The following is a 21,210-nucleotide window of genomic DNA, read 5'->3' on the forward strand; positions in this document are numbered from 1 at the left end:
ACTATAACGCCACTACTTATGCACTGGAAAAAAACCACATTAGATCTAGAGTCCAGACTCTTGAAAACATTGACAAGAAAAAATACTCTTGATTCAATCGGATTTTTGCTTGAATCAAAACTAAATCCGCTTAAATTAAGAGGCTTGGTTCTTGATTTAAGCAAGATTCTGATTGAATTAAGAGTATTTTTTCTTGTCGATGTTTTTCAGAGTCTGGACTCTAGATCCAATGTATTTTTTTTTTCCAGTGGAGCAACATTGTACTGGTCAGTTCACAATCTACGTGCGATGTGGATAGTCACAATGAGGAAAATAGTCTGGAACTATGCGAAATGAAAGCTTTCTGAAAAATTGTTAGAGTAAGTTTCAAAGCGCGTACACTTAGAATAACTTTAGGAGTTTAATCCCCTCGGTAAAATCACACCGTAATTTGCGGCAAGATAATCTAACACTGGAGCCACTTCAAAAACTGATTTGATCAACGACGAAAGAAACACACTTCACAGCTTAAGCCGCGAAGATAGACTTTATCAAGTGGTTATTACAAATTAACACTGTAAGATCGTATGGATATATATATAAGAGAACATCAAGACAAATTGTCAAGTCACCCTCAGTGATTCCATCAATCAACATGGTAAGTCAATAGATAGACCTCTTCTTTAACTTACTTGCTAAAACTTATTTTACGAGTAATAGAAAAATATACATCATTTCGATTTGCAAAGATAAGAAGTCTTTTAGAAACTTCATTCAAAAATTTATTTTTATCGCGAAGACGTGAGCATAATTTTGACAGACGAAAATGGGTTTGCATTTTATTCATTTTTTTCTTTTTTGACTCCTAATTTTTTAGTGAAGATAAATCAATGGTGAGCTAAAACGCTAGAAAACCCGACGAATTCCAAAAAAATACCTTGTGGTAGCTTTACACTCGGAAAAGAAGAACGAAAAAAAAGATTAGCTTAGTAAACGATGAGAAAAGAAAGAGAGAAGAACAACATAAGACAGGGACAGTCCAAGAAAGATCGAACGAACGTACCACAGAATTTTCGGGGAGTTAAAATTCAAAGTATAAGAGAAGCTCATGATAGTGATGGGGGAAGGAAAGAAGTCAAATAATATAGCTTCATCAAAATTTTGGAGCCATTGAACTCAGCATACATTCAGGGTCACGCCGGGGCCTCGAGGGTGAGCGATGATTATTATCTTTATCTTGACAAGAAAATTAAAATGGGCAACGATTTTTTTAGAGAAGAGAGAAGAAGAGAATAGTTTGACGAGGCCGCAAAAAAATAAGGAATGAAATTTGTTAAGTTTCCCATAAAAATTGCGCATTGCCTAAAACATTTAAAAAAACCGCGAATTGTGAAAAAAGCGATGTAACTAAATCAGTCTAACTGTTGAAAATTATTTAGTTAAAAAGGGTCTTGATTGGATCAAAATTAAATGTTAAATCGACCCCTTTAACATTTTAAACCACTTTGTACAACTTCATAGTACTTTTCACTTCTCTCCCTGGCTCCTTAAAACTCTCCTACTCGTAATTGTTACTTTTCTGGTTAATTTTTCGCGTTAATTGTCTTATCATCGACTGCCTGCGGTCAATAATTACGAAGGTGGATACATTTGACAAAACCGATCATTAACATATTTTTCACATCACAGAAGCGCATTTTGAAAAAAAAGAATACAACAAATATTGAGACTCTTGAATAAACTGGTAACGGGCACGTAACACAGTTGGTCAGCCTTAAAATTCACAGGATTTTACGGCAAAAAAGCTTGATGTTGCTTTTTTTTCAGGATGTGTTTGTGTATTGTTGATACGAAACACTATAACTGAAAAATTATTATTTATTTCAGTTGCGTGTGGGGTTATTATTGGTCGGGGCCATCACTTTGGTCTCCTCCAATGAGGAACTGCTTTCAAAAACCGCTGCAGTTGATCTTGTAGCACCCCAATCAGTTCTGGGCAAACCATTGATAAACCAGGCAGCCGTCATCAACTACATCAATCAGAAACAGTCGCTATGGAAGGTAGGATCGATGATAAAGTACAAATATTCAAAACTTTCTCCAAACATCGCAAGCACCAGGGAGCCATCCCTACTTTACGTAACGTTCTAAAGGGGGACGGTGGGGGTCTTTGCCAGCGTTACGCTACGTTATAGGGGGTTGAGGGTATATAAAGAAGCGTTACGTGACGGGTTTACGTCATTTTTTTTCGAGTCTCTGTAGAATTTTCCGTCGGTCGTCTTCAAAAGTTTTAAAGAATCTCAAAAGTAAAAAAAAAATTATTTGGAAAGGGAAAAGTCCTCGCGATAAAAAGCAAGATTTTCAGCCTTCCCCTCCGAAAGGGGGGCCTCTAGGGATAATTTAGGGACGGCCCCTTAGGCTGATTTTTCTCGATTCAAATGCTTGGAATTTGTTCATCATTTAAGGAGGATATATTCTCTGTATGAACCAGTTACTGGGTGCAGGAGTAACCGGGTACAGTGTAAGGACTTCAGGCAAAAAGTGTAGACTATTCATCTGGCATTGATGATGATACGTGATAGCTACCCCAGCTAATGTAATTGATAATTCCGTTGACCGAATCTTTCCTTTAATTTGACGTAGCTATACATAACGATGGTCAATGCTTCGAGGTCTACTTACGGACCTTTCAATTTCATAAAGTTCAAAGAGGCATAACCGTTTCCGTTGGAAACTGAATTGTTCAGAAAGTTACTAATGTTTCGCACGGAAGATTAAACTCATGGAATTAAGTTGAACCAATTTTGAATGTTCAAAATGTGGCTTAATATGCATGGCCACTACTAAGTCTCTTTTATTTAAGATGAATTTGTGGGACTCGCAGAAAAAAAAAGAAAAGAAAAAAATTCGCGAAATGAATGCCATCGCTATTTTATGCTATATGATAGTCCCGTTTTGTCGTAACTTAACAACAGTCTTTGACGACTGGATAACACGTCTAAAAAGTTCTAAGAAAGGTTATATTAATGTATTGCCCAGTTACATGTTGTAGCTAGTAGTCTCTCCTACTAGTTGGACTATTTTACATTGTAGAACTAATATTTCTGGTTCATCTATTGAAGAATCAATTTGCACTCAGGAAGTAAGGACACGTGCTTCTTTTATAATAGAGCCAGGAATAGTAGTATTTTATTGTAAAATTTAGTCCGATTAACATTACAATAACAGAGAGCTATTACATAATCCGGGGGCTCTAAGAATTGATATCAGAAATAAACAGGGTTTGGTAAAATAACCTCAAACTCGCCAATCACAAGCAATCGGGCACATCAACCTTAGCCATCTTTTTTCAGCATTGCTGCTATCTCTAAATTCATTGAGTGTCAAAAGAGAAAATTGTTATCAATTTCTGACCTTCAGGACAGAACATTTAAAGCTTGGATTTAGCACAATACATTCTAGGGATCTGCTTCTACAATGTATGAGTGTCAGAAGTTAATCTTCATGCGTCGCATTATAAAAATAATCGCTTTTGATGTCGTGTTAAGCTGTATAACAAGGAAGTTCTTCACGAAATGTTCGCTGCATTACTTTGACATGAGCCTAAAGGCAAATAAAGAACCTCACTTTCAGAATTTTCAAAATGACAGTCTAATTAGTTAATTAACGTTGGTTGATATTCATTTTTTCTTTTAAAATATATACAAAAATAAATGTCCAAAACATAAGTACTGATAATAATGATACCTACTTACGACGACTACTTCTGAAGTGGCTGTTGTCATCGATACGCGGTATTCAATAAAAACCGAATTTAATAGATTTACTTCTTTCAAAAATTAGCACGAAGAGAATTTTTCCGATGTGTCAAATTTGAGTTATGAAAGTTAAATACGCACTCCTTTCACTGATGAAAGCGAAGTGGTCGTGATTGACAGTCGATCCCCGTGTTTCTCGAAAATTTGCTAGATCTAAATAATTATTATAGAGGATGTCTTATTGAACTGTAACACAGGAATTTTTGGTTTCGTCATTTTACCTAAAAATAAAGGCACGGTTTCGTCGTTAAAAATTCGGAAGATGAGACTCGTTAACGGGTAACAGGACCACACGACGGTTACGATTGCTTGAAGGAGAGAAGAAAAGATTGCATGAAAAAAAACTTGGCTCTAAAGATGCCCAAAATTTAAAAAAGTAGAGCTAAAGAACCGAGAGTGCGACTTAAAAAACGTTATGGTGGGTGGGGGGTGGGGGGGGGGGGCTTTGAATTATTTACTTTCCACGGCTGGAACTAGTGTTGTTGATTTTTTTTAAATTTTCGGAAGAACTCTATTTTTTGCAATAAATAATCGATTAAATGGAATATATTTTTTGCACGCGATTTTGCCACTGAATCGATTTTTTACTCACAAATCGAAATTTGCCGATTTTTACTTACAAAAATTCTACTCCTGAATAATCAAGGAAGCAATAAGCTTATATTATTTTTTAAAACTGAGGGAAGTCATCGATATTATTCCAGTTTAAGGGAAAATGATATTGATGCTCAATGAGGCGAGAGTTAATAAAAAACAAACGGCACGATACTGTTCCTGAAAATCGATTTTTTTGTTCAGAGCTATTTTCTTGAAAATCGAATTTTTGGCCTTGATTTTTCTGCGAATACTCGATTTTTGGGAAAAAATCATAGACGTTCCACCATGTCCCGTTATTGCTTCGGCGACATTTTTCCTACGCTTACAAGTTACAATCTTGCTCTTGCTTCACGGAGCAACATCTCCCAAAACGAGCGGGTGCGCCTCCAATTTTTTTAAGTATGCAACACGCACTGACATTCAGCACGAATAGTTGCATGCAGGATTGCAGGCGTTGCAACTGATATTGTGTCTGCGGACCGGACATGTCCAGTCGAGGAGCAACCAAAAATCTCTCTGTTTCCGTCCTTTGAAAGTACTATAAATGCTCTAACAGAATGACGTCAAAGGTCCTCGTGAGAGAGAGGAAAAATCATGAGCCAATGTTGAGCCGTTAACAGGAAAAAAACATTAGTACATTGATTGTGAGTTACATTCGATCGAGAAAGGATCTAACATCCAATTGGTGGGGCATCTAAGTATCGTCATGAGGAAAAAATTTGTAGAGAGCAAAAACTTGACGGAAATAATTATAGATTGCAACTGTTAAATGCCTACTTAGGTTCCAAAATGATAAAAGAGAAAGTTGCAATATCGCAACTTAAATTTCTGATGACATCTTCGCTAAAGACGTTAAGATTGAAAAATACTTTAAACGTCACAGATACATTCCAAACCAATTAGAGGAAAAAATAAATAAGTAAATCATTCTTAACACAGAGTCAATAGTGATGAGTCCATGAAGAGTCGGTGAAAGTCGCGTGACAATGTCGAATATTGCACGTTCGCACGTACATGTGGATTATCACCGAGTACCAACATCAAGAGAAACTACAAGTCAATGTCAAAGGTATTAGGTACACAATGAGAATATTTCTCAGGTAAAATTGATCACCTCACCGAACTTTAGATGAAGTGACGTAACCTACAATTTTAGGGTGATCCACCTCCACTATACCTTTCGCCTTCTTGTTCCAAAAGTCACCTTAGCTAAGTTAAGTGAAGTAATGTCACCTGCGAATTTAGGTGATGTTACCTAACATGTTAAATGACATCATCAATTTACTGTTGACACATTTTAGCCTGTTACGTACGATGGTTGACGGAAAAAAAAAAAAAAAAAATAGAGAGATATTCTGAAAGCAATTTTTTTTTCATACTTTCGTTTCGGTATGTTGGCCCATGGAGGATGCAGTAATTACCTACTTGGTAGCCCAAGTTCATGGTCACTCTAATAAATTTGAACGATAGTTGGACAGTGGACACTTCGAGAGGCTAAATCATGTAGAAAACTCAAGACATGATTTAAGGCTTATCAAAAGTAGCAGTCTCTGATTTGTAAATAAGAGAGCGTTGAACGGAACTTCAGAAAGACTTGACATTGGAGACCTCTCGAATTTCCGATGCTTCTTTTTCCTCCACATTGGTGGGTTAGTAAAATTTTGCAAGTGTCTTTCGTCAGATTTCTACATCAATAGTGAGTTGTTATTAAAATGGACTTACAATTCAAATCGTCGGTAAAGAACATCATGGCCGGATTTACTTACTTTCCGCCCATGGGCCGTCTGTATTTTGCCGCCCTCTTCTCATTCATTTTGAAACATCAATAAAAACCATCAAGTGAACGTGCCGGAGGGAGAAAAGTGCATAAGACGCGTTCACTCGTGTTGGACACATTTTTTGCGTAAGCCCTGTCAACACTACTAGCAAAAAGTCACGGAACTTTGCGCGAAAGTTCAGTTCCATAAACCTATCTCTGTGGAGACAAGGCCTTTCATTTGTAAGAAATTAACTAAAAAATTAAGAAAGAACAAATATAAATGGGGTTTAATAATTTTAACTTCCGCCGCCGTGCCGCGCTGACCACGCTGTTTGGCGCAATGCGTGAAGTATTCATGTAGTCTTGTAGGCACTGTGCGTTTCAAGCCGCGCCGACCGCTGTTGACCGTACTGTGTTAGACGCAATGCGTGAAGTATTCATGCAGTCTCGTGGGCGCTAATATGTGTTACATGCCGACCGCCGCGTCGAGGGCTTCTCCTTTTCATCTCAAGCCCTCGTCATCATTTATCTTTGCGCCGCGCCGCTCCAGGCCAAATTACGAGTTTGGTTTCTCTCTTAACTCAACTAACCTCGTAGTCTTTCGTATCACCGAAATACGACAAAATTAGAAATTAATGAACTCTCAGGACATGAGAGATTTTGTCACCTTTTCTTGTTTGTAATTTTGTTCTGAGTCCGATTTTTTTGTACCTGCATTTAAAAAAATTGCAAAATTTGCCGCCCCCTAATTTTGCCGTCATGGGCCGCGGCCCATGTGGCCACCCCCTTAATCCGGCCCTGAAGAACATCTGCTTAATTCATATTTTACTAAACATTTTTTATCCTCAAGAAAGGAATGAGCGTTCTTTACTTATGATGAAGCGACATGAGCACAATTCGTCCTTCCTCGGACAAAGGAACGAAACTCCATTTCAAGGTTGCAAAATTGACTCAAACGATTCAATTATTACAAGAATATACCTGTAAAATTTTTGTCTTAGATTTCTCTGATTTTTTGAGATCCGAAGAAAAATCAGTGAAAATTTCAGTCAGAAATTCCCCAAATTCTCCAGATAAAAACGCACTTTTGCGAGGAGAAATTTGGCAACATTGGCATATAGTTACGTTCTTTCGTGAGGGGAACGACGAATTGAAGTGCCTGTCTCTTGAGATTTTGATGCTGTTGTAAACAAATGTGAAACTTGAATCAGTTCTTGAGACAAGCCACTCAATGCTCATTTAGTGTGCAGGGAGCACGGATAGGGAAAACAGCTGGTCCTGATAAGAGGATAGCCCCTCGAAGGGCTCTAAACAGATGATAACTTTCAGTCTGTACAGGGTAACACAAAGAGTAGCGCAGACTGAGGTGTATCTCGTCTCGAGGTAAGGAGACTAAAAGGCTATATTAGAATGGAGGTGAAGGTCGTGAGAGGTGGAAAATAATGAACATGGATTTTCTCTGGAGAGAAGGGACCAATTACAACAAAAACAGGGGAGCGCAAAGCCACAGCTCACTACAACGCCGAATTTCATATAGCTCTGTTTCTTTTTTTTTCTCTATGGTTCTGTCCGACTTCTCTCAACCACCCAGCGCCGGCGCCGCGCCGGTCGCAAATTCTCGTGAAAATGTGCATACGCAGGTCATGTGGCGTATCAACTAATAGGAACGGAGAGTAGCATTGTTGAATATTCTCCTGATAGCGAGAGATTTTAAGTGGGATATTTGGAAACAAATACCTCTCTAGCAAGAGAACCAAACAGAAAAAAAAGATGAGGCTCAAACAGACTTCGACAAAAATCAGATAACAAACTGAAACCCTGAAGCCGTAAAGCACACACACACATATACTCAAATCCACAGACGTTTTAAATACAAGGGTCTGATATATTTTCAATTTTTCGTCTTTTAGGGTCAATTTTTTGTGATGAAAGCCTTGAGTGATTGACTTAGAAAATTAAAACCCTCCATTTGTTATTCAAGAAGTCCGAAGTGTTTTCATGTTTGCTGATGTCATGTACTTTAGGCTGGCAAGAATTTTGACGATGACGTCTCCGAGGATTACTTGAAGCGTTTGGCATCTGCACGTCTTCCAGAGGAGCCACTACCCATGCTGAAGACGGACAAAAGTGTGACAGACGACTATCCAGAACAATTTGATGCCCGGAATAAATGGACCAAATGTCCTAGCATTTCCCACATCTACGACCAAGGAAACTGCGGAAGTTGTTGGGTAAGCATATAAATGTCAAGTTTATTCCCACTGCAAATTCTTTGAGTGCTTTCTTTCTTACTTACTATTATCAGCATGAAATAATCTTCAGACATAAGCTCCAAAAAGAAATTAAAAATTGGAGGAAACAGGAGAAAAGGGACAAAAAACTAATAGTATCATTGCCCTAACAGGTACCTTTTTTTAGTGACTCCTTTGCTTAGTCAAAATTTTACATCATTAGTGGCATTGTATAAAACTTTGACATGTGTCCATCCGCTTTTTAAAAAAACAGTTAAATAGGCAACTATTTTACTTTAGATGAGAATTGCAGGGCAGCCAGGTAGTGCTCCAATTTGTGAGACAAAGTTAAAACTCAGGTAAAAAGTTTATTTCATAAGAGTCTAAGGTAATAGTTTTGGCATTTGCTATCATCAGGATATTGGCAAAAAATCACATTTAATGAAATTAGAATTGGGATTAGAATTAGACTGGTAATTGTGGAGAAAAGTAATGACTGTTACAAGTTTCCTTAATTTTATTGAATGTACCAATTTTTCTAGGCCCCGGCAATGGCAAACTATAAAAAGCTTTGACTAAAATAAAAGAAAGCACTTACTAAATAACTTTTAGGTTTATCTAATCTAACTAATTATAGAAGTGGTTACCCTACAGTTCTTAGAAGAAACAAGTGCTACTACCAATTTGAAATTAAAATGCTACATTCCAATGATTACAAACATGTCTTGATTTGTCCAATTTTATTTATTGAAATAACGTGTATGGATCCTTAAAAATATCATATAGTCCAATATGTACTATGTTTACTTGATAGCTTACTGAACGCATCCAGCATTTGATCCAAATTGATCTTGCCATCTCACCATCCAATCTCCACAGTAATATTAAAACCAATTATTATTTTACATGGTATGCTTTTGAATTTCCTAGCAAATATGAAAATCGTGGTGGTTATTTTCAATTAATTTGAAGCATGTTTTATGGTTTCAAGGCTGTTTCTGTTGCATCTGTGATTACGGACCGAACTTGCATTGCTTCTGATGGGAAATTCACAAGCCCAATTTCTGCACAAGAGATCATGTCTTGCTGCACAAAATGCGGTTACGGTTGTGAGGGCGGCTGGCCGGACAAGGCCTTCAAATTTTACCAGAAACATGGTGTCTCCACAGGAGGAGACTACGAAAGCAAAGAAGTGGGTCATATTCCATCAGTGTATTTAAGTGCTAAATTACTATTCAGCCAATGAGTAATTAAAAATTAAAATTTATCGAGGAATTTTTTTTCATGATGCATTTACTCCACAGTAATTAATGTTACTCATAGTTCAAGTTGCAAACTTTCCTTGGAATACATAGTTTTGATACGCACCTTGCTACCATTAGTGATAACAGTCCAAATCTGAAATTTTGTTGACAGTTTTAAAGGCTCTCTCAAAGTCATGACCATGGTGGACTAAAAAAGCAGGTATTAGCCATTTGTAGTATTGCCAACTACTTGTCATATTTAATTTCCTTTATTGAAAACTATTTAATGTAATCTCTCAATGAATTCTATCATTTTTCTTCTTGGCAAAGAATATTCCATAAAAATTTCAAGGAAAATGATAGCAGGCCAATGATTACATTTGCTTCCAAAAATAAAATAAAATGAGAGCAGGAATTTTGAAAAATTTTGATCAATGCAGGTGCTTTTCTGTTTCTGCCAAAAATAAGTATATTTCAGTATCGACCTTATCTTGACCTCTCATGAGAATAGGGTAGCATAGGGACCATGTCCTACGTACATTTTAGACTGTTTTTCTTACTGATTGTTTAATCTTTCATTGACCTTCTTATGGTTCAATTTTCACCTTTTGTAATGTCGCAAGATAAAGAAGGAAGCAAAAAAATTCAGCCAAGAAGCAAAGGAGGCAGATTCAACGAGAAATTTCTATTCAAGATTCAAGTAATTTCTATCAAGACCAATACAGCAAGGAGAGGAAATCATAATAATTTAATGATTTTATTCTTACAGGGTTGCATTCCTTACGAAATAGAACCATGCTCACACCATGTTGATGGACGTTACCGTAACTGTAAATCCTACAACACAACAGCAACACCTGTCTGCAGAACTAAATGTAGCAACTCTCACTACAAGGTGCCGAGGAAACGTGATCGTCACTTTGGTAAGTTAATGAAATCAAATAACCTGGAGTGATCCAAAGTTGATGCTTCACAATCACAATTCTCAGTGTTTGGAATAAATTTCAATCAGTAAAAATTCATTTTCAATTGTTCCTTACGTTAAAGGAATTTTCAATTATGTTATGGAAATTATCCTCTGGTATGAGCAGATGGATCAGATTGATAGTGACTCAGTTTAGGTTGGCAGATATTTGGTGTTAAATATCTAAGAAACATTCTATGAAATATTGAAGGATCATCCATTCATGGCCCCTAGGTTCTTTCCTCTCTTATAAGAGGTGATCCAAAACATCCTTACCAGATAATTTAGAGGGTTATTTTATGTCGTTTGAAGTCAGGGACTCTGAGGAGGGAGGGTTGGGTGTTTAAAAAGTCTTTGGCCCCTAATAATCCGCATACCATTGAACTAAAGTACTTTGGCTTCTCTTGGGGAGTGACAAAAGGTAGTAGTTTGGGTTCCTGAATGGATTTTACATCAGTTTCATACAAATTACATTTTGATGGTGTAAGTCGGCAATCACATAACTTGTTTGCGGTGTCGGAAAATCTCCGCCTCTATGTTATTTTCTTAAAGAAGGACAAATTGACATCATTTCCTGAGGTTTTTGCAGAATTTTCTTTGCATAGAGAAGAGAAATCATGACAGTTTTAAAGAAGTAGCGTTGAGTAGTTTTTCACTTATAAAATAAAGTATGATAGGAAGTCTGTGAAGTCGCAAACCGAGTTATGTGACTGCCAACTTACACTGTCGATTTGTAGAGGAGGCTTCAATGCGTGAGAAACAACTATGAATACGACCCTTGGTGTGACCTGGAGGAAACGAGGAAAAGGCCTGGCACAGGTGGTCGAAATCACCCTGTACGATGTTAGAATGATGGTTTAGCCCTACATCTTGCCAAAATATGCCAATATTATACCCTCAGAGGGTAATGAGGCAAAACCAGTATAAAGTGATATGGAATCGGATATATGCACTTTTGCCGACTGTATCAAAGATAAAACTCAAAGACACATACTCGCCCTATCGTGCAGTTTACCTTTACCTTACTTCATCAACTTTTGATGATTGTTGTTATGGTACGAGGTGTGAATATTCGAATTATAAACATCTCTTAAGCTATATCATTTTTTCTAATATGAAAGAATTTGGAGTTTCACATTCAGGTAAAAGTAAATGGTTAATAGTGATTGTGAAAAGTGAAAGCATTTAAAAAGTGAAGATTCTGGAGCCGGACTAACCTGGGTGTGATAAGTGAACAATTGGTTGCAGGTTACGCTGCCTATGAGATCAGTGCCCAGGACATGAAACATGAACTCTCTCATCATGGTCCTGTTAATGCCATCTTCTCAGTTTATGAAGATTTCTTCCACTATAAATCAGGTAAGGAAAAATCTGGTGAGTTAAGATAAGCTTTTCATAAAGTTCATCTTTGCAGTATACTTGGACTTCATGTGGTAGGCATATGTCACCATAATAGAAAATATGTTTGAATAGAAAGTTAATTTGAGACAAAATTGCGTTTGTCTTGTCATAAAACCTACCAGCCAACTGAAATGATTCTACCTAAAATTCAAAAGAGTAATTTGCTTAATTTTAGCATCTTGTGATCATAATGTTTTAAAGATTTCTAATTAAATCCCTTTGTGTGATGGAAACCATTTAAGCTTATCTTGATTTTCTAGCTATTTGCTTTGACTAAATTCCAGTAATCACTTTCTAAAATAGTGGATCCATTGACAAATCGAGAGAGAACTGGAAGGTTTTGCAGCAGAGGCTGCCGGACTGATAATCTGATTTAACACGCATCATTAGAGTTAGGGGTACAATAAATTACAGTTTCGAAAGTAAACACAAAGAAAATAAAAATCAAAATGAAGTTATTGTGTTTTGCTTTTCTTTAAATTGCTTGGGTTAATTTGCTTTCTGACATTAGAAATTGCCAAGATTAACTGATTGGAAGTCTTTCAATGATTTAGTTCAACAGTTAACATTTCAAAATATTTTTAGTAGATATTCCAATTTCCTTGAAGATGTTCATCCTTCTATTTTTTTTTTCTTGCTCCGTACTAAAAAAGGCGGGGCAAATTGCGCATTTTATAGTGAAAGCAGGAATTTGGCTAAAAAATTAGACAGTCGGTCGAAAGGAAAATCGCGGATAAGACCATGAGGCAAAAACGCTGAATCACAGCAAATAGTTGGCGTTTTGGAATTTTTTGTCTCCCTTTTATAAACTAACGATCAGTCTAAATGATCATGATCTTGAGTATTAGGAAACAAAGAAACCTAACTGGTCTAAAGATGATATGAAAATCAAGGGAATAGGATTTAAGAGGTATGAGGTGAAAACTTGTAGTAATAGAGACAAAGATGCTAAAATCTTTTGCGTTTGAACATTAACTGAAAATTAGCTTAAAAGTTATTGTAATTTAAAACTTACTAAAAAACATTTCAGGTTGAAATTGGTTTCAGCTCTTTGACCACATAGATCAGTAAAAGAGTAGAGGATACTAGATATTCAAGCCGACTGCAAATTAGAAATAATCTTGAGATCTGAAACATATGATCGTGTCCAGAAGGTTGAGAGATAGAATTATCCGATTTTTCAGCCAGATTCTCTGCCTCTTCACAATCAGCTGGAATCCAATTTGTCAATTTTGTGTTGAATCATCTTTTCTCTCTCAACAAGATACTTTTCAGTATTTTCTGCTTTTCTTTGTGACTGAGGATTGTAATTTTTTCTAGGGATCTATGACCATGTATGGGGCACTTTAAAAGGCAAACACGCAGTGCGAGTGATTGGATGGGGCAAGGAAAATGGTGTTGCATACTGGCTGGTAGCCAACTCCTGGAATGAAGAGTGGGGCGATAAAGGTCTATTCAAAATCAAACAGGGCATCAATGAAGTGCGCTTTGAAGAGTACTTCATGAGTGCAGAAAACAAGAAGTGATTTTGGATCAAGAAGAAAATCTCAGTCATCACTCGGGCAGTTTTTAGAAGTGCTACAGAAATAGTGTGATTACTGTCGAGGAAAGTGAACATTAATAACAATATGTATATCAGGAGGATTTCACGAGAAGATTAAAGGAATGTTGGTTTTATAGGCTTGATACTCAAACAATGGCAACCTATAATTTAAGCAAGAAGATTTGGAACTCAATAAGTCATAACAGAATTATTGTCAGTTGCTATGAAATGTGAATTTACCTCACTGTACTGGTACTGCCTGCACAAGTTTCAATAAATACCAAGTTTGAACCTTGATGTACTTTTCTTTTTTTCTTTTTCTCCATCCATACCGCACAACAGTTATTGAATTGAAGAGTATCAACTTAGCTAAAGCTGATTTGAGTGTTAAACAAAGATAAACCTGGAAATTGAAAACTTCCTGATACAGGCTTACGGGCTCTTTGAAAATTTGACTTTAATAAGTACAGGAGAAAAAATATCCTCATAGTCTTATTTTGTCCACTACAAAGAGAATGAAGCAAGTGACAAGGCTTTGAAATAAATGTGAAAATGGAATAACTTCTTCTGTTAAGGAATTGTTTAAGTGCAGTGTTCTTGACAAGTTTTAAAGCACGAAGCTCCGTTTTCGATTTTTAAAATCAACGTTTTATTTGAATTTGAAGGGTCTTTCATAAATCATACGTACCTATAGATGGTTGTGCAGTTGGGCAAATAGAAGTTGCTGCTACTTTTGTGATGTGCATTGATTCATATGTAATTATTTTGCCTTGAGTTTACTCTTTTGTATCTTCTTCTTATGAGGCAGATTTCCCTGAAATGTTAGGCAGTTGGTGAAAAAGTAATTTAACACTTCAGAAGAAAATTTTATGATATTTTATTTGACTTTGCACAAGCAGAATTTTTTAGATTTTTTCCTGATCAGCTTTGAATTGTTTATTCTTTTTCCATCTTTCTTTTGGTTTTGTAAAAAGAATATCTCACAAAGCTTTTATTTTCAAACAGCTCTCAGAGCTGATCCTGCTATTGATCCCCCAAGTCCTCCTACCCAGCCATAGGTGACCTATGCCTGAAATGATGAGACTAAGGTACTTTGGCTAGGAATCGAATCAGGGACCTACTAATCACGGGACAAGCGCTACAACCACAACACCATAGGAGGCTGACATCATGGACAACGATACTTCAAAGACACAATCCATAGAAGTGCTTTAACAAGGTTGATTGTGTGAGACTCTTAAACACATTGGCTGATATAGACTTGGCTATTGGCTGATATAGACTGGCTGGACAGATTAAATGAGGTTGGAGAGTATTCATTATTACAAACAAGAGCTCCCTTGAGTTTATGCAGTCACAAAACTTGAAATTTTTACTGACTGCGCTAATATCTTGCAAATAATTGTAGGTACCTCAAAGTTTTGGAGGGAAATTGTCAAGGAAAATGACTCCTTCAAATGCCAAGGCCAACATGATTGACCTATGATGTTCAAAAACCATGTTTTAACAAACTCATATTTTAGGAGGTGCAACGGCAAGATCCAAGAAACCATGTTTTAGCAGATGAAAGACCTTCAAATACTTTCTTATGCTCAATGTTTCTTAATGTTTAACTAGTTTCATAATTAGATGCGATTGTTAACCATATAGGAGATGGAGCTTGGACTTGCTGCAGACATGGTGCAAAGTATCAGCTTTTTGAATTTGGTCCGATCACGGCTGCCTTCACTACCTATGAAGACTTCTATACCTACAAATCAGGTGAGTCACACCCTGTCAAAATTCCTCGATGCGAAGACATTATTACCTAAATATTACTCGGACATGAAATTGGGGAGCAACTTGGTGTTTTCAATTTTCAAAATCCATCTACTGATATAATCTACTTTCGGACATTTTTCTATGAGGGACTTATATTTAGTTTCTAATTACGCAAGCTATACAATAGTCAACAAGGTGGAATGATGGAAATAAAATGAACACTTCTTTCAAAACCCTCCTGCTGCTTCCTGAAAATTGTGGCTTTCTGATGTACAGATGAACAGAATTTTTGGAGTGGTATTAATTACTTTTGCAGCCATCCAGGGGTGCATCAAAGATTTATCCAGGAATGTGTAAAGCTCGGAATTCAGCGATTTTTTGCTGATCAGCCCTAATTAAAACTTTGAATAGGGCAACTGCCCAAGATTATTCTGTCATTTTATTTTTTTTATCTTCATGTCTCATGATTTACGTGTGATCTCATCATTAATTTGTGTTGGTGGGTTTTGCCCATTTGAAACAAAAAAAAAAAAAAAAAAAAAAAAAAAAAAAAAAAAATGCGCTGAAACCTTGTTAACAGCAAACTTAATAGCAATCACGTTGAACTTTTTGCAACTTTTTTCAGAAGCCACATTATTCACTTTCAGCAGCCGAAAGCTATTTCATCATTTTCAAAATTTTAAGTAAGAGCGTGAATCTTGTGACATCGATTTCTTTGATGACCCATCCACTGAAAGCTAATCATCCTAATGCAAGACTAATAATATTTGATTTCACAGGAATCTACTACCATGTGTGGGGAAAAAAAATGGGATACCATATTGTTCGTCTACTTGGATGGGGAAAAGAAAACGGACAGGAATACTGGCTGGCTGCAAACTCTTGGAACGATGAGTGGGGTGACAAAGGAACCTTCAAAATCAGAGCAAATGTAGACGAGTGTAACTTTGAGGAGTTCTTTTCGCTCACTTTCCCCAAAGATAAGAAACAAAAAATCCTACAGTAAATCCTAACTGTGCCATGAATATTTTAAAACGATCTTCCATTTCACACAATTTGAGTAATTTAAGGTTCCTTGTAGAAAGTTCAAATAAAGTTTTTTGAATAAATTCACCTGTCATAAGTTTTCTTACACTAACTCCATGCGGATAAAATTAAAAACAGCATATTATTGGATGAAATGACTGCAATGAGGATAGACAATTTTCCCCGTTTGAGCACCAATTGACAAAAAAGGTATTCTCTAAGATTTCCGTAAAATTTCATAAATGTTACAAAATTATTGGGAGAATTTATATAGTATTATTTTTTTGTAAAATTTTCTACTAAATAGCCTTCTATTATTTTGAGTGCTGTAACTTCGAGGTTTGAGAGAAAAAAGTCATGAAATGAAAAGATGATTAAATTAAAACATACCTTACAATGACAGCTCATCATTTGAGGATCATACATCTCTTTCTGATGAGATTATCAGTAATCACACTTCTTGGTCAGGGCATTGGCGATCATACAGTCATGTGCAATGATTTAGCCACATTTTTAGTAACATCGGCGAGACGATTCTGGGTACTTGCTTTTTAGCTCCTGTTTAAACTGCCGAAATAAGATTCTGTTCCTTTCTAGATCATTCTCTTTTGCTGAGTGGAATGTGGATGCAGTTTTCCAACCTTGATGGACCAGGAATGCATTATTTAGGACGGCAAAAGTATATCCTGCAATATGCAGCTCACAAACCTGCCGGCAAAAAAGCCACATGATAAGCTGCTGATAACAATTTCTATCAAAACCATGACCTAACTTAACTTACAAATGTGCAAACTCACAAAAAACTATTTAAAAATGGGCAGAAACTTAAGTGCTTACCTGACTGATTCGATTGAATCCATACTGTTTGAATCGTTCATCATAGGATGGGATATTCTTCAGAGCGATGTAAAATGGTTCCCACGGGTCTTTCCATGGCACTTCGAACAAAGGCAAGAGTTCTGAGGATGAAATCTCTTTCTGCCAGGCTTCATAGTTAGTTGGAATCTAAGATATAATAAATGTAATACTGTTAAAAAATTGAAAAACTTGTTTTGCAGCACAGTGATAGGACTGAATAGATTTACCAAAACAGTAGAATGGTAAATTTTAATTTCCCAGAACTCAAAAATGATTAAACTCCTTCATATAGTTTAAAGAGCCTATCGGTATTGTAAACAAAAAAAACTCTACACTTTGTTTCAAGACCTATTTGTTGACGTCATACCTATTTGTTTTTAGAACAGAATGTTCAAGACAAGCCTATCCTTAAAAATTGATTTAGCTATATTCATGAATTACTTTTCCAAGTCCTTTGACAAATTTGATCTGAAAAGATAAATAAAAAGCTGATTCAGCCAAAATGTGGGAAAAATATGAAGGTTTTACCTGATTTGATATGATTTGAGAAACTTCTATTTTACAGATTCAAGGTTCTGATTAATTTTGATAATCCATTGATAGACATGATAGGTATAAAGGATTGGATAAAGTTCCAACTACCGATACACCATAGTGCATGTGTGCATAGTTCATAGTGAATGTGTTTTCAGTTACGAATATTGCACAAAAAGGTTTACGTTAACAGAGAAACTGCAAAGACCTGTTCCTTGTTTGACAATGTTTCAGACTGCCTGTCATAATTGTTTTTCTGAACAGAAAGATAATCGTCCTGTCTTCTTGAAAACTTTGTTGATTTTTCTCTTCTGTATAAATATATAAATAATATTCTATGAAAATTTCAAGCTGACGTTGGTATGGTCCCTTTTTAAAAAAGAATACAGGAAAGATGATTTTGGAACACTGCAATCGAGGAATGCATTTTGGCAGTTCTACCTTTGATGTATAGGTGCAAAGCTATCAACCAAGTTCAACCAAGAATATATATTTAACTGAAAGTATAACTTCGTTCTATACTCACTTGGCATTTGCTGCAGACTTCCATGTAGAAGGGCCGAGCTACCCCTAACTTCAGCAGATGTGTCAACTGATCTTTGTGAAGTGGAGTGCTGATTTCAGAATTCACTTCAAACGCAGGGAGAACAAAAACAGTTTTATTAAACTCATTAGGATACTTCTGAGACACCTTTTTACTTGTGGCAAATTTGATAAAATCCTGAAATCATAAAAAGGTAGTGCAATGGTATATTACTTCATATGAGAGAAAAGCCGTTAAGTTTATCAACAAGTGTTGTAAAATCGATAAACTTGTTCCTGATTCTTGCCTTCTTTATTATAATTTGACAATTTTCAGCCATACATATGGTAGATTAAACCCTTTAGCAGATCTATGTCCTAAAATTTCTAACTTCAAATAGTCATGGCTCTGGTTTTGCTTAAACACTAAAGTCATTTCATGTTCTAGGCATACATTCTTGAAACACTTTTCTAAGCAGAGGTACATAATTCTCAAGTTCTAATTTTCTGACACAAAATTTCCATAAAAAGTGATCACTCTTTTTCATTACCTACTCGCCCAGCTTCATATTCTCACAATTAAACTTTATGCACCACTGCTAGGTAAAGAATGGAATAATATGTGAATAGCTTAGTTAACTTTTCATTAAAAACTAATACACCACGTTACCTTCCTTAAATTATGGCTGGGTAGTATATCAATGTCAATTATCAAAATGAAATCTGAAGCAATGTTCTTGCGTCCAACATTTCGGAGTAAGTTGTTCGGATAACTTCTCCGCTTTGCGTAATTGCTTTCAGAAGTATTTATCCACTGACAAGGCTGTTTGCTCAATAAAGAAGGAGCAATGGAGACTGGAGGTGAAATTTTGGGAGGCAGTGGAGAGACCAGATGAAAAGTGACAAAAGTTTTGATGAGTGAGTGGCAAGCTAGTAGATTTGCAATGCTCCATAAAGCTTCCGGGAGATTTTCATTTTCTGCGTATACAGCAACTGATACCGGACCCTGAGAAAAGGAGCGATGAACGAAATCACAAACAAAATTTTTTAAAAAATTCTGTGGGAGGAGAGGGATCCAAACAACAAGCAGGCTAAAATCACCGATTTACTGTTCATATTGGTATTTTTGAAATCACACAATATAAACTAATTTTCTGACATATTGTGAATAGCACATTTAAAAATTTGGGACTGTTCAAGTATTATTTCAGCCAATTTGGCCGACTTTTTGCCCCCCCCCCCCTTTTGCCTTGTAAGACCATGTTAACCAAGCTCGCACCCCAGAGTGGCTTATATTGTACTTAAGCCCCTTGCCTGCGAGTTAAGGGTTTCAAACTTTTAAGTTTTCAGCAATTTAAAGGAGTACCTGTAAATAATGTTGGAGTTTTTGAAAAGTAACTTATGTAAGATAGATCATTTGTGTCCTTCTGCATGTATTGAAACTGGATACAAAAAATCAAGAAAAAAAAGCTCTTACTATATGGTAAAAATAGGATAAAAATCTAATGATGAGCTTAATATTTTAAGTTTTTTTTCCTTCTTTGTGTTCAAATACTGAACACGGTTTCATCATTAGCAAGAATAAAATGCATATCATTAAATCTACTCACCTGCCAAAAGACAATTAAATTAATTAAATTCTTAAGGTGATCATAAGAGCATTGTGTAACTATGGTGACATCAGATGGTTTTGGTTTCTTCAAAACTGGGGCAAGATTGAAGACAATTTGATACTCTCCACTTGAGTCAAGGATACTTCCTTTTTGAAGCTGATCTGCGAGTTGTAAGAAAGTGACTTCCACCTATAGGTACACAATCAGAAATTATAAAATTAAAATGTGATAAACACGAAAATGTAAGCCGCTCCTACAGCACACTCTGATGCTCTGCAACATCACAAAAGCTTGTGTTCCCAAAGGTCATAGGGAAACTGACACCTTAAAACTTCTTCATCAGCACCCTGCCCTCCATGCTTCTTTTCCATGCTATCTAAAATTGAATCTCTCAGTTTGAAAACGACCTAACTTGGGTTCTTTACCATGTTAATTTTTTTGCCTAAAAACACTCTTTTTCTAGCTATTTGGCAATTTGCATCATCTCTAGAAAAATCCCGAGATGGGTTGTTTTCAAATTGAAAAATTCAATTACAGAGGCTTCTGAACACTCTGATATCGTATTTGGTTAGGAAAAATTGAAGCACTCTTTCATCCTAAAAGAAACTTCTATGCTTGCTGGTGATTAGAATTGAAATAAATGACTTCTGAATGGTAAGATGACAAAATTACATTTCTCAGTGTGCATCTTAGCAGGCTTTTAAAATTTTAGTCTTACTATGGACGGTCCAGCATCTTTACTGCACCAGATGTCATGAGATTTTTCTCTACCCTTTTCAAACAATCTTGAAACCTCCGCTTTTCGCATAATCTCTGAAAATTACAAACAAAAATGGTTGGACATATTCCTCTAGAAAATGAAATTAGATCAGAAATCTTAGGAGGCTACAAATGAAAAGTAAATTCACTCAGTTCCACCATTAATAGTTGTTTCCATATGTTGGAAATTGACATTGAAAATAATGTAAATCGAATTCAGTAAGGAAAGAATAAAGTTTGGACTTACTTCTTCATCAGTCGCATCGATATCAACTTGCTGTGGAGCCATCAACAATGATTTCAGTCTGTTCCTGTTTTCAAGCTTGTTTAGCAAAATCAAATGAATGATCTGAAGGACTACGATTACCAACGCAAGAAATATGATCAACTTTCCAACAGAAAATTTCATCATGTCGATGAAAGCGAATTGAGATCCGTAAGACAAGATTAAAATCGAAAAAAATTAGACTATTCGGTGTGTACTTAGAAGATAGGATGCAGAGATGGTTGTCAAATGAAATTTGGATGTCTCTTTGTGTAAAAGCAGCGGTTCGACTTACTAACTGATGATGTCAGTCTTGGGCTTATTGGAAATCACAAT

At 36.1% G+C, this 21,210-nt stretch overlaps 2 protein-coding genes across 2 annotated transcripts in view; one reads left to right on the plus strand and one right to left on the minus strand.

Annotated features, from left to right (window-relative positions):
- Positions 1-13,833, plus strand: part of LOC109032359 (cathepsin B-like cysteine proteinase 4) — a 150,332-nt gene extending 136,499 nt beyond the window's left edge. The window contains exons 2-8 of the mRNA XM_019044440.2: positions 605-637; positions 1,867-2,040; positions 8,178-8,384; positions 9,376-9,576; positions 10,398-10,551; positions 11,841-11,951; positions 13,314-13,833. Coding sequence (XP_018899985.2) covers positions 635-637; positions 1,867-2,040; positions 8,178-8,384; positions 9,376-9,576; positions 10,398-10,551; positions 11,841-11,951; positions 13,314-13,519 — 1,056 coding nt within the window. The 5' untranslated portion in view covers positions 605-634 and the 3' untranslated portion in view covers positions 13,520-13,833. The remainder of the gene's footprint in view (positions 1-604; positions 638-1,866; positions 2,041-8,177; positions 8,385-9,375; positions 9,577-10,397; positions 10,552-11,840; positions 11,952-13,313) is intronic.
- Positions 13,834-16,301: 2,468 nt separating this feature from the next.
- On the minus strand, positions 16,302-21,210 carry LOC109032322 (beta-1,4-glucuronyltransferase 1). Its single transcript, XM_019044395.2, has 6 exons — positions 20,857-21,210; positions 19,848-20,039; positions 18,908-19,243; positions 18,242-18,436; positions 17,161-17,328; positions 16,302-17,031 (listed from the first exon to the last, which is right to left on the minus strand). The coding sequence occupies exons 1-6, from the start codon at positions 21,019-21,021 to the stop codon at positions 16,837-16,839; spliced, it is 1,251 nt and encodes a 416-aa protein (XP_018899940.2). The 5' UTR covers positions 21,022-21,210; the 3' UTR covers positions 16,302-16,836.

This window comes from Bemisia tabaci, chromosome 3 (genome assembly GCF_918797505.1).
Source record: "Bemisia tabaci chromosome 3, PGI_BMITA_v3".
Taxonomy (NCBI): Eukaryota; Metazoa; Arthropoda; class Insecta; order Hemiptera; family Aleyrodidae; genus Bemisia; species Bemisia tabaci.

Coding starts and splice junctions, on each gene's coding strand:
- LOC109032322 (XM_019044395.2), bottom strand. CDS start 21,021: ATGATGAAATTTTCTGTTGGAAAGTTGATCATATTTCTTGCGTTGGTA. Junction 18,437..18,907: donor CCAGCCATAATTTAAGGAAG/GTAACGTGGTGT, acceptor TTATGATTTCAG/GATTTTATCAAATTTGCCAC. Junction 17,032..17,160: donor GATTCAATCGAATCAGTCAG/GTAAGCACTTAA, acceptor TTTTGCCGGCAG/GTTTGTGAGCTGCATATTGC.